Source organism: Rhinolophus hipposideros (genome assembly GCF_964194185.1).
Source record: "Rhinolophus hipposideros genome assembly, chromosome: X".
In the NCBI taxonomy this organism is placed as follows: Eukaryota; Metazoa; Chordata; class Mammalia; order Chiroptera; family Rhinolophidae; genus Rhinolophus; species Rhinolophus hipposideros.
Genome location: NC_138046.1, coordinates 54,795,656 through 54,809,094, shown reverse-complemented (window position 1 = coordinate 54,809,094; position 13,439 = coordinate 54,795,656). Strand labels below are relative to the sequence as shown.

Below are 13,439 nucleotides of genomic sequence, written 5' to 3'. Positions count from 1 at the left end.
AGTTTTCACTCAATTCAAAGTACCATATAATTTCCCCTCTGACTTCTTCTTTGGATTATTTATACATGTGTTATTTGATGTTAAGTTAAATATTTGGTGATATTTCTAGAGATATTTTTGTTATTATTTTCTTATTTAATTCCATTGTGGTCAGAGAACATACATTTTATGATTTAAATCTTGTTAACATTATTGAGACTTATTTTGTGACCTTGAATATGGACTATCTTGGTAAATGTTCCATGTGCATATGAAACAAATGTACATTCTGTTATTGGTGGCAAGTTCTGCAATTGTCAACTGGGTAAGTTAGTTCATAGCATTGTTTAAGGATCACATGTACTTGCTGATTTTCCGTCTAATTGTTCTATCATTTTTTTTTTTTTAGAAAAAGTGTTGAAATCTTTGACTTAATGTAGACTTGTCTGTTTCTCCTTGCATTTCTATCAGGTTTTGCTCAATCTATTTCAAAAGCTCTGTTAATATGTGAATGTTTAGGACTGTTATTTCCTCTTGATAAACTCAACCATTTAAAATTATATGATGACCTTCTATGACAATAACATAACTCGTATTATTCTTTGCTCTGAAATGTATTGTATCTGATATCAATATAGCTTTTCAAACTTTGCTTTGATTGGTGTTAAGACTGTCTATCTTTTTCCATTCTTGTAATTATTTGTATCTTTACGTTTAAAATAAGATTCTTATAAGAAGCATATATTTGTGTTTTCCTTTTCTATATAATTTGACAATCTCTGCTTTATAACTGAGGTGTTTAGACCATTTACAGTAATGTGATTATGAATATTAATATGGTTTAAATCAACCATCTTGCTATTTTTTCCCCATTTTTCCCATCTGTTCTTTGTTCTCTTTTTCCTCTAACATTTTTTGATTGAGTATATTGAAGATTCCATTTTGTCTCTTATGATGACTTATTAGCTACAACTTTTCTTCATGGTTGCTTTGAGGTTTATAATATACATTTTCAACATTTCATAATCTGCCTTCAAGTGATATTAATGTATAGACTAAGAACTTTAAAACTGCATGCTTCCATCCCCCCTCTCCTGGCCTTTGTGCTATTATTGACATTCATTTTACTTGCACATATATTATAAATCTTACAATACACAGTAATGTGGGGGCAATCACAAGGCTCATATTATTTGTTCCCCCTCCCTCAGGGAACTTTGTCCTCCAGTATCTAATGTTCAATAACTGAAAACTATTGTTTTATATATTTTATCCAGATTTTAGTTGTTTTAGTTAGGGAAGTAAATCCAGTCCTTGTTACTCCATTTTCATTTGAAGCATAAATGTTGCTTGATGTTTTAAATGACGCTTAATCCTGAAGGCTTTATTTCACATCTAACCAAAATGTATTTACTGTGCTCTCTGGCCTTCCTAAAAGAGTCCAGTGTCTGTGTGTAAAACTAGCTCTGCCTCTGGCTAGAAAGTTCAAACTGTACCTCCTTTGGTCACAAGGTGGCCCTTAAGTTCATTTTCTGAATTTCCTTCAATGATCTTGAATTTTGTTTCCAGGAAAAAAAAGACCAAGTAATTATTTTTTTATTATTTTTTGACATTCAATATTATTTTATATTAGTTTCAGGTGTACAGCATAGTGGTTAGACATTTATATAATTTATGCAGTGATCCCCCCAATTAGTCTAGTACCCACCTGGCACTATATAATCATTATTACAATATTATTGACTATATTCCCTATGCTGTACTTGCTCAGTAATTATTTTATTCAAAAGTTATGAGATTTTTATCTGCATTATTATCTCAATTTTGTTAGAAATACATAAGGATTCAAATATGTATATTATCATTTGCTGAATACCACTAAATCCATGTTTATTTGTTCAGTTTTTCATTCACCCAGTATCTACTAGATATACACAATGTGCTAAAAAGCCAATGACCCAATCCATATCTACATCTCAAACCTCTTTTTTAAACATTCTTTTCTTTGAGGACCCAGGCTCACTGCCTTATCTTTGCTAGATTTTTAGGCACTTATGGGAATAATTTGTCTGTCCTTTTTTTTTGTCTCACTTTATACTATCATGTTAAACCTTTAATCAAATTCCAAAAATTATTAGCCATATTACATACCATGGTTAGCTTTCTACAAACAACTTTGCTTTCTGTGTACAACTAAGTGTCAATGAAATAAAAAATAAAACTGTATACTAGGCAAATAACTTTATTAACCTTTGCTTCAAACTTTATTCCCAAGCTTCTTCACCTTAATTAGCTGCAAAGAATGATTTGTGTATAAGCAAAAACTGAAAAGAGCTGCAGTGTCCAAGGGGCTTGGGCTTAAAAATATTACAGATTGAGATTTTATCAGATCCATGAACAAAATTTAAAAAGCAGTCATGATATAAAACAGCAGCTCCCAGTAACTTCTTCAAGTTTTATCTTCAGAAGAAGTTGACTCAATTCAGTTTGCTTCATTCCTGGAAGCCTCATCAAAATTCTCCACAAGATCTGGAACTTCATCATCATCACCGTCTCCATTTGCTAGTGGTGCTTTTCCATCCACAGATTGTTTGGGCAGAGCTTCAGCCAGTCTCCTTAAACTAGTCAGACTGTCTGCACCGAGCTGGTTTAAGATGCTGGGTAGCATTTCTGTCAGCTGCTTGGTCTCAGCGTGGCCTGTGATGGTGAGAGTATTCGCTGCCAAAGAGGTTTGAACTTTAGGGTTGTTAAAGTGGATCACTGTTCCTTGGTTTGTGAACATATTCACCTCTTCAATACTAGAGATATTGTTTACCCCTAACTTCTTTAAGGAGAACTGAAGTTTTTTATCATCTGCTGTAGCTGTTCTGTGAACCACCTTTTTCTTTCTGCGAGCAGTTCCTTTCCCACCAATGCGCACTTGTGCCTGCAGTTTGGCGAGTTTCTCCTGATTCATGATAGTTTCTTTCATCTTGTTGGAGAGGACACGGGGCCACGCGGGGGACTAGGGTTGGCGCTCAGGGGGTCTTGGGCAGACCAGCTGAGAATAAATGCACACACACGCGGGGATGCAAGATGGCAGCTAGAGGGAGGTCGGAAGTCTGTCTGTCCCTTTTGTGGAGAATGTCCACTCTGAGGGAGAAAAGGAGGCTCACCTCATAATACATTGAAATGATATAAATACACAAATGCAGCCAGAACATTAGATATGTCTCTTCCCTTCTAGGGAATCTGTTCCCATGTTACCTTACTGAGTTTTGCTCACTTGCTGATGGTTGTTGTTGCCTGAGCATTTTACATGGAGCCTGACCACTCACATACTATTCCCTCAGTTGTCCCTTCAGATCCAAACATTCTATTAAAGGCCAAGGGAAGCTGGTTTGCGGAGGGCTCTCTCTCTCAGGAGACTAGAATCTCAAACCCATCATTCTCCGAGGTTTACAGGGCAAATTGGATCAGCCTACATACGGAGGAAATGTATATTTTTCTGGGCACATGCATGTCTAACTTTCCATCATGATATGCCATAGGTTCACATGTGAGTTTTCAGTTTCTTTTCAGGAATGAACTGATAAATATCCTTAGGCCAATGGAGAGAGACTACCTCTGTTTGCCACAGAAGCTGGTGCTAACAATTGCAACCAAGGCTAAGAAGGCTTGTAGGGCTAAGCTTCTCTGTTCACCAGTTTTCCTGCCCTTTCATCTCTAGCCTTTCTTTTTATAAACTTCTGTCTTGCATGAATGAGCTTTGTTTCTCAAGCACCTGGACGTGGGAGGGATTTGGAATTGCTTAGGCATCTGATTTATGATGTCTGAGGTTTGCTGTATTACATGACAATTTCACCTACCTATACACTTTTCCCTTTCATAAGTGCTATTGTGATGTTATATTCTAGAGCAGGAGTTGGCAAACTTTTTCTTTTAGGGCTGACAATAAATATGTAGGCTTTGTATGCAGGCCATATTGTTTCATTGCCAATTATTCAACTCTACCACGGTTGCTAATCCAGCCATAGACAATATATAAATTAGTAAGTATGGCTGTATTCTAATAAAACCTTATTTATGGATACCCAATTTTGAATTTCATAGTTTTATATGTCACAAAATAGTATTAATTTTTTCAACCATTAAAAAATGTAAATTTTTGAACAACCAGCATTGAGAATCGCTTGAAGTCGAGCTGAACAGAAGTCCAACCTCTAAGGACATACAGAAAAAGCCACCTCAAGACTGGTAAGATGGGCATAGATGTGGGACATGCTGGTCCCACACCCACATGTAACCATTAAAAATTGGGAGGGATATCTTGACTGTGGAGGTCTCTCCTGAGGAGTGAGGGGTCTCAGCCCCATACCAGGCTCCCCAGCCCATGGTTTCAGTGCTGGAAAGAGAAGTCCCCACAACTTCTGTCTGTGAAAACCAGAGGATATTGTGGCTGAGTGAGGTGGAGGGCTGCTGAAGTCCCAGGCATTCCTCTTAAAGGGCCCATGCACTAACTTACTTGCTGAGGGACTCACTCATTCTGACCTCTAGCACTGCAGCAGTGCTCAAAAGTTGCCAGGAACCATTGGGGTTAAACTGAATTGTCTGGCTACAGAGCGAGGGCTGGATGGGCAGTTTTACCCTAGACAATAGTACTGGCAGAATCCATTGTTGCTTTGATGAACCCTCGCTCACCCAGTGTGCAGACTGAGTTGACTACCAGATCTGAGTTTCCCTGAACCTGGCTAACACTGTTCTCCTGCCCTGGTGATTCCCTGAGACCCTGCGCCACCCAACTTGTGGACCCACCCCAGCCACTTCCAGTGGCTTTTTCATACAAACAGCCTGTTTTTGCTCATTCTATGAACTTTCCTAAAATCTCTCAAAGGTTCACAAAATGCAGAAAGGAGCATCTGGCTTGAACATGCCCCATGCCTCTTGCTGAGCAGCCCCAAGCTTGGCTGCCAATAGTGGCAATCGGCCTCAGTACACACCATGACCTCTCAAGGCACCTCCAAGTCCAGCATGTGTGGCTGACATCTGCAAACTGCTTTGTATTACATGCCAGGTGGCCCCAGGGAAGAGCACAGACTATGGCCAAACTTGGCATGTGGTGGGGCCCCTCCAAAGGGGCTACAGACATGCCTCATCTGGTGGCCAGCTTCAGATCCATCAGGAGCACCACATACCTGACTCCATGGACAACACAACCAAAGTGCAGACTGGGAGGGCACCAGAGCCCTGCCAAAGTGAATCCTGCTCTGTAGGGTCAGCCCCTGGACAACAGCTCTTCTACTGTAATCACTGCCAGTCCTCACAACCAATCAGTTCAAGGGTCAATTCCTACCACTGATATACCAACAACAATCAAGGCTTAACTACAACAGGAGGACACACAACAAACACACAAGGGACATACCTAGAGCACCCAGCTCAGGTGACTAGGGACACCTGACAGCTCAGGTGTAGTAGGTGTCACTGGGCCCCACGGGACACCTACTACATAAGGCCACTCTACTAAAACTGAGAGACACAGCAGTCCTACCAAATACATAGAAACAAACACAGAGAGGCAGCCAAACTGGAGAGACAAAGAAATATGTCCCAAATCAAGGAACAGAACAAAGCTCCAGGGAAAAAAAATGGAGAAAAACAATCCACCAGATGCAGAGTTCAAAACAGTGGTTATAGAGGGAATCAACAGTACATGAGATGAAGTAGAGGATCAAATCAGCAACTTAGAAGATAAAGTAGCAGAAAACACCCAATCAGAGCAGCAAAATAAATAAATAAATAAAGTTTAAAGGGCCTCTGGGACAATATCAAGTGTACCAACATTCACATTATAGGGGTACCAGAGGAGAAAGAGAGCAAGGAATTGAAAACCTATTTAAAGAAATGATGACTGAAAACTTCCCTAATCTGGCAAAGGAAATAGACATACAAGACTGAGAACTACAGAATCCAAAACAAGATGAACCCAAAGAAACCCACACGGAGACACATCATAATTAAAATGCCTAAGATTAAAGACAAGGAAAGAATTTTAAAAGCAGCAAGAGAAAGCAGTTAGTTAACTACAAGGGAGCTCCCATAAAACTGTCAGCTATTTTCTCAACAAAAACTTTGCAGGCCAAAAGGGATTGGCAGGAAATATTCAAAATGATAAAAAACAAGAACCGCTTATGATCCAAGATGGCAGATTAGGTAAACTCTATGCCTGCTGCATCCAAGGATTACACCAAAATTACAAATAAATAGAACAATCAACCTCAAGAATTATCTGAAAACTAGCTGAACAGAACCCCTATAACTAGGGATATAAAGAAGAGGCCACATCAAGACTGGTAGGAGTGTGGGAGACATGAGAAAGGCTGACTTCAGGACCATGGATGGTGGTTGAATGCTGGGAGGGTCTCTTCAGTGGCAGAGGTCCCCCCTGAAGAGGGAGGGTGTCCCAGCCCCAAGCCAGGCTCCCCAGCCCAGGAGTGCTGTGCTGGAAAGGAGAGTTCCCATGGCCTCTGGCAGTGAAGATGAGTGAGGACTGTCTGCCCTTACCAGTAGGGCAGAGGGTGGTCCAGGCACTCTCTTGTAGAGCTGGCACATGGACTTGCTCACTTTTGTGCACTCACCTTGTCTCTGGTGGAGGGGCAGCAGCTCAAGAGGCCCAAGGATATGTGGGGAAGGACTGATTTGTGTGGCTTTGGAGTGAGAGCTAGAGTGACAGAAGCCATTGTTGTTCTTGTGTGGAGTCTGACACATGTGTGGCCTACAGGAGGGCACCATTTGTTCAGTGTTAAGCCCTCCCCCTAAGGGCCAAATCTTGGACCCCATTGGTCTGGTGAAATCCACACATGTGTGCTACCTTAGTGACACCCTGGGTCCCCCACACACACACCCCAGCACAGCTGATGTGACATCACCTGGGACATTCTTGACTGCTGAGCTGCTGGCCCTGCTCCCACAGTCTGTGGAAGCCTTTTTGCAATGGGTGGACTGCCCATGTTGGCCCAAGAAATGTTTGCTTGTGGTCGGTAAACCAAGATCTGTACTGCAGCATCTCTTGGCCAGCTCTCAGGAACCTGGGGGCCTGAGATGGGCTGTCACTGACCATGGTATTCTCAGAGCATTTTTGTGGGGTGGTCATGGGCCCAGCACTGGTGCAAGAGCCGAGAGTACATTGATTATGTAGAAACCACCAACCACATCCTGTAGCTACCTGGAACCTGCCCCATCCACCTAGAATGCATTGCCAGAGGCACTCTGGGCACCTGAATGACAGGCCCTGTCCCACAAGGCATGGAAGCCTTTTGCAGCAGCAGAGGGCCTGTGATGGCCCAGGGAGATTTTGGTGATGGACAGTGACCCAAAACCCATGTTGCAGCCACTCCTGGGCAGCTCTTGGGAATTGTGAGTCTAAGGCAAGCAGTGGCTGGCTGCAATGTTTTCAGGGTGTTTATCAAAGTGGTCACAGGCCAAGCAATGGAGTAAGAACTGAATCTACAATAACTTTGTAAAAACCATTGGGCACATCTTGTAAATCCTTAGAACTCCACCCTTCCCAGCAACTGTTGCATTGCCGAGGGCACTCTCAACACTGGGTCAACCAGCCTGACCCATGCATCTAAGGAGGCTTTTTCAAGAACTGGGCCTTATGGGTAGCTCACAGGTGTCAATACGCCTAGGGAGCCCTGGGCCTTTTGCTAAGCTGCCTCAGGCTCACTATTGGTTGCAGCCAACGTCAGTTCACAGCAAAGCCACCCACACATGCTCCCAGGTCCAGCACAGGCAGCAGCCAACCACATATAGCTTTGTGGCTCCTACCAGGTACCTGCAGACCAGGAACAGGCAAGGCTGAAATTGCCCTGCATGGGAGTCCTGCCCAAGAGACACAAGAAACAACGCACCCAGAGTTCAGCTTCAGACCATACCAGAGTACTACCTGGTTAGCACCACATGTGGCACACCCAAAAGGGATTCTCAACAGCCACAAGAACCCACAGAGGTGAAACCTCCTCTGAAGGTTCAGCCCACACACAGCACCTCACACACTGTGGACATGCCCAATCTGCACAGTCAGTCAGCTCTGGAGTCAATGCCTGCCACTGACATGCCAAAAGCAATCAAGGCTCAACTATAACAGAAGAATACACATAATACACTCAAGGGACACTCCTGGAGCACATTCACAAGAGATCAGGGAGACTGCACCATTGGACCACACAAGACACATGCAACATAAGGCTACTGAGGAAACTCTGAGAGATAAAGGCGATCTACCTAATACATAGAAGCAAACACAAAGTGGCAGCCAGAATGAGAAAACAAAGAAACACGTCCCAAATAAAAGAACAGAAGAAACCTTCAAAAATAGAACTATTTAGGTTGGTGCAAAAGTAATCGCAGTGTTTGTAATTATTTTTAACCTTTTGTACCAACAAAATTTGTACCAACCTAATAAATGAAATGGAGGAAATCAACTTACCAACGACAGAGTTTAAAATGCTGATTAAAGAATGCTTAAGGAACTTAGTGAGAATTTCAACAAATAGATAGCAAGCATAAAGAAGGACATAGAAAACATAAAAAAGAACCAGTCAGAAATAAAGAATACAATAACTGAAATGAAGAATACATTATAGGGAATCAACAGTAGATTAGATGAAGCAGAGGACTGAATCAGCAATTTAGAAGACAAGGTAGCAGAAAACACCCAATCGGAACAACAAAAAGGAAAAAGAATAAAAACAGTTTAAGAGACTACTGGGACAACATCAAGCATAACAACGTTCACATCATAGGAGTACCAGAAGGAGAAGAGAAACAGCAAGGGATTGAGAACCTATTTGAAAAATAATGACTGAAAACTTCTCTAAGCTGGTGAAGGAAATAGTCACACAAGCTCAGAAAGTACAGAGTCCCAAACCACATGACCCCAAACAAGCTCACACCAAGACACATTTTAATTAGAATGGCAAATGTTAAAGAGAGAAACCTAAAAGCAGCAAGAGAAAGGCAACTAGTTACTTATAAGGAAGTTCCCATAAGATGGTCAACTGATTTCTCCACAGAAACTTTGCAGGCCAGAAGGGATTGGCAGGAAATATTCAAAGCGATGAAAAACTAGAGCCTACAACCAAGACTACTCTACCCAGCAAGGCTATCATTTAAAATTGAAGGAGACATAAAGCACTTCCCAAGCAAGAAAAAGCTAAAGGAATTCATTACCACCAAGCCATTATTAAAAGAAATATTAAAAGGACTTCTTTAAGCAGAACAAAGGAGGGGAAAAAACAAAGTTCAAAAATATGAACAATAAAATGGCAATAAGTATGTACCTATCAATAATCACTTTAAATGGAAATGGATTGAATGCTCTAATCAAAAGACATAAGGTAGTTAAATGGATAAAAAAACAAGACCCATACATATGCTGTCTACAAGATACTCATTCAGATTGAAGAACACACAGAGACTGAAAATAAAGGGATGGAAAAAGATATTTCACACAAATAGAAATGAGAAGAAAGCTGGAGTAGCAATACTTATATAGGACAAAATAGACTTTAAAATGAAGATTATAATAAGACACAAAGAAAGACATTACATAATAATAAAGGGATCAATCCAACAAGAGGACATCACCATAGAAAAAAATATAGGAAGTAAACTCTCAGACATTAACCTTAGTAATAGTTTTACTGATAGATACTTAGTTTTACTGATACTGATACTTACTTAGTAATAGTTTTACCTTGGGTAAGGGAAACAAAAGAAAAAATAAACAAATAGGACTATATCATACTAAAACTTTTTTTTCACAGCAAAAGAAACCATCAACAGAAACAAAAAGACATCCTACTGAATGGGAGAAGATATCTACCAATGATATGTCTGATAAGGGGATAATATCCATAAATTATACAAAAACTCATACAACTCAACACCAAGAAAACAATCAAATTAAAAATGGGCAGAAGACCTGAATAAACATTTCTCCAAAGAGGACATACAGATGGCCAACACACATATGAAAAAATGCTCAACATCACTAATAATTAGAGAAATGCAAATAAAAACCATGATGAGGTATTGCCTCACTCCTGTCAGAATGGCTATCATCAATAAATCAACAAACAACAAGTGTTGGCAATGATGTGGAGAAAGGAGAACCCCCTTGCACTGTTGGTGGGAATGCAGATTGGTGTAGCCACTATGGAAAACAGTTTGGCGGTTCCTCAAAAAATTAAAAATAGGACTACCTTAGGACCCAGCCATTCCACTTTTGAGTATTTATCCAAAGAAATCTGAAACACTAATTCAAAAAAAAATGTATATACCCCTATGTTGACTGCAGTGCTATTCACAATAGCCAACATATGGAAAAGACTGAAATGCCCATCAATAGATAATTGGATAAAGAAATTGTGATACATTTATGAAATGGATTATTACTCTGTCATAAAAATGGAATGAAATCTTACCATTTGCAACAACATGGATGGACCTAGAGGACATTATGCTAAGTGAAAAAAGTGAGACTGAAAAAGACAAATACCATATGATCTCACTTATATGTGGACTATAGAGAACAGAATAAATGAGCAAACAAAACTGAAACAAACTCACAGATACAGAGAACAAACAAATGGTTGCTATATGGGGAGGGGGGTTGGGAGATGGGTGAGAAATGTGAAGGGATAGGAAAGTACAAATTGGTAGTTACAAAATAGTCATGGGGATGTGAAATACAGTATGGGGGATATAATCAATAATGTAAAGATCATGTAGGGTGTCAGATGGGTACTGGACTTATTGGGGGGATCACTTCATAGATTATATAAATGCCTAAGCACTGCACTGTACACCTGACACTAATGTTAAAAAAAGGACCTTCAATCAAGATTACTCCAGCAAAGCTATCATTTAGAATTGAAGGACAGATAGCTTCCCAGGCACTAAAATACTAAAGTTCATCACCACCAAACCAGTATTAAAAGGAATCTTAGAGGAAATTCTTTAAGACAAGAAAAAAAGTCAAAATTATGAATAAGAAAATGGCAATAGTTACATATCTATCAATTGCTTTCAATGTAAATAGATTAAATGCTCCAATAAAAAGATAGGGTGAATGAATAGATAAGAAAACAAAACCCTCACATAGGCTGACTACAAGAGACTCGCTTCAGATCGAAAGACACATACAGACTGAAAGTAAAGGGTTGGGAAAAATATTTCGTGAAAATAGAAATGGAAAAAAAAGCTGGGGTAGCAATATTTATATCAGATATAATAGACTTTAAAACAAAGGCCATAAAAAGAAACAAAGAAGGACCCAGTAACTCCACTTCTGGGTATTTATCTGAAGAAAACCAAAACGATACTTTGAGGGGATATGTGCCTCATTGCAACAATATGGAGGCAGTCTGGGTGTTTATTGATGGATGAATGGATAAAGAGTAGGTGGTACATGTATACAATGGAACATTGCTTGGCCATGGAAAGGAATGGTTTCTTGCCCTCTGTGGCGGCATGGATGGACCTGGAAGGTAGTTTTCTGAGTGGAGTATGTCAGACAGAGAAAGACAGATGCAATGTGATTTCACTTATATGTGGAATCTAAAGAACAAAATAAACAAATGAAACTCGTACTTTGATGGTTGCCAAATAGGAGGGGGGTTAAGAGTGGGTAAAAAAAGGGAAGGGATTAAGAAGTACAAATTGGTTGCTATAAAGTAGTCATGGAGATGTAGGGTATAGAATAAGGATTATAGTCAATATTGTAATAACTATGTATGGTGTCAAATGGGTAACAGATTATTGGGGTGATAGATGGGAGGGGGTTTGGGGGCAGGGTGTAAAAGGTAAAGGGATTAAGAAGTACAAATTGGGAGCTCAGTTGGTTAGAGCATGGTGCTGGTAGCACCAAGGTCGCCAGTTCCATCCCCGTATGGGCCACTGTGAGCTGTGGCCTCCTTAAAAAAAAAAAATGTACACATTGGTAGTTACAAAATATTACAGTCATGGGAATGTAAAGCATAGGGAATATAGTCAATAATATGGTAATAACTATGTATAGTGCTAGGTGGGTAACAGATTAGTCGGGGGGTTCAATTCTTAAATTATATAAATGTCTCACCACTATGCTGTACACCTGAAATTAATATAAATTAATATTTTAAAAAAAAACCTTGCCAATTAAAGATAACTTAGGCTCCCTTCTTTTTTAAAAGTCAAAAAATGTAAATTTTATTCTCAACTTATTAAATAAGCAATAGCCAGGTTTGGCTCATGGGCTGTGGTTTGCCAACCTATGTCCTAGAATACTATCTTCTAAGTTTATTTCCACAAAAGACTCTTTTCATACATAAAGTGTTTCATCAGACATACGAATGGCAAATGGATATATGAAAAAATGTTCAACATCACTAATCATCAGAGAAATGCAAATAAAAACCACAATGAGATATCACCACACCCCAGTTAGAATGGCTATCATCAACAAGACAAATAGTAACAAGAGTTGGAGAGGCTATTGAGAAAAAGGAACCCTCATACACTGTTGGTGGGAATGCAGACTGGTGCAGCCGTTATGGAAGGCAGTGTGGAGGTTCCTCAAAAAATTACGAATAGAATTACCATATGACCCAGCAATCGCTCTCCTGGGTATCTACCAAAAAAATCTGAAAACATTTATGTATAAAGACACGTGTGCTCCAATGTGCATTATAGCTTTATTTACAGTGGCCAAGACATGGAAACAACCAAAATGTCCTTCAGTAGATGAATGGATAAAGAAGTTGTGGTATATATACACAATGGAATACTATTTGGAGGTAAGAAAAGATGAAATAGGAGCATTTGTGACAACATGGATGGATCTTGAGACGATAATGCTAAGTGAAATAAGTCAGACTGAAAAAGCAGAGAACCATATGATTTCACTGATATGTGGTATATAAACCAAAAACAAAAGAAAAAGACAAACAAATGAGAAACAAAAACTCATAGACACAGACAGTAGTTTAGTGGTTACCAGAGGGTAAGGGGTAGAGGGGTTGTAGATGAGGGTAAAGGGGACCAAATATATGGTGATGGAAGGAGACCTGACTCTGGGTGGTGAACACACAATGGGATTTATAGATAATGTAATACAGAATTGTACACCTGAAATCTGTATAACTTTAGTAACAATGTCACCCCAATAAACTTTAATTTAAAAAAAAAAGTTTCAGACGTCATAGGAATGGCGGCAGCGGGGCACACTTTTTGAGTTCTCCTCCGGATCTTATCACAAACGGGACATATAATCCATCAAAGGACTCTGCTCATCATGCAGAACAGCTAAGAGACTCGTGTAAGGATTACATGAAGGTGCGCAAATTGGGCGAGCAGGGGAAGAGAGAAAGGAGCAGAGTGGAGATGCGACCCACATCTGAGGCTGCGGTGACATGGACCGCATCTATGGCGGTGGA

General features: G+C 39.9%; 1 protein-coding gene across 1 annotated transcript; it reads right to left on the bottom strand.

Annotated features, from left to right (window-relative positions):
- Positions 1-2,461: 2,461 nt before the first annotated feature.
- Positions 2,462-2,950, bottom strand: LOC308494723 (transcription factor BTF3-like; the record flags this gene model as incomplete). The annotated part of the gene is made up of 1 exon (XM_081042641.1): positions 2,462-2,950. The coding sequence occupies one exon, from the start codon at positions 2,948-2,950 to the stop codon at positions 2,462-2,464; it is 489 nt and encodes a 162-aa protein (XP_080898767.1).
- Between the last annotated feature and the right edge of the window lie 10,489 nt (positions 2,951-13,439).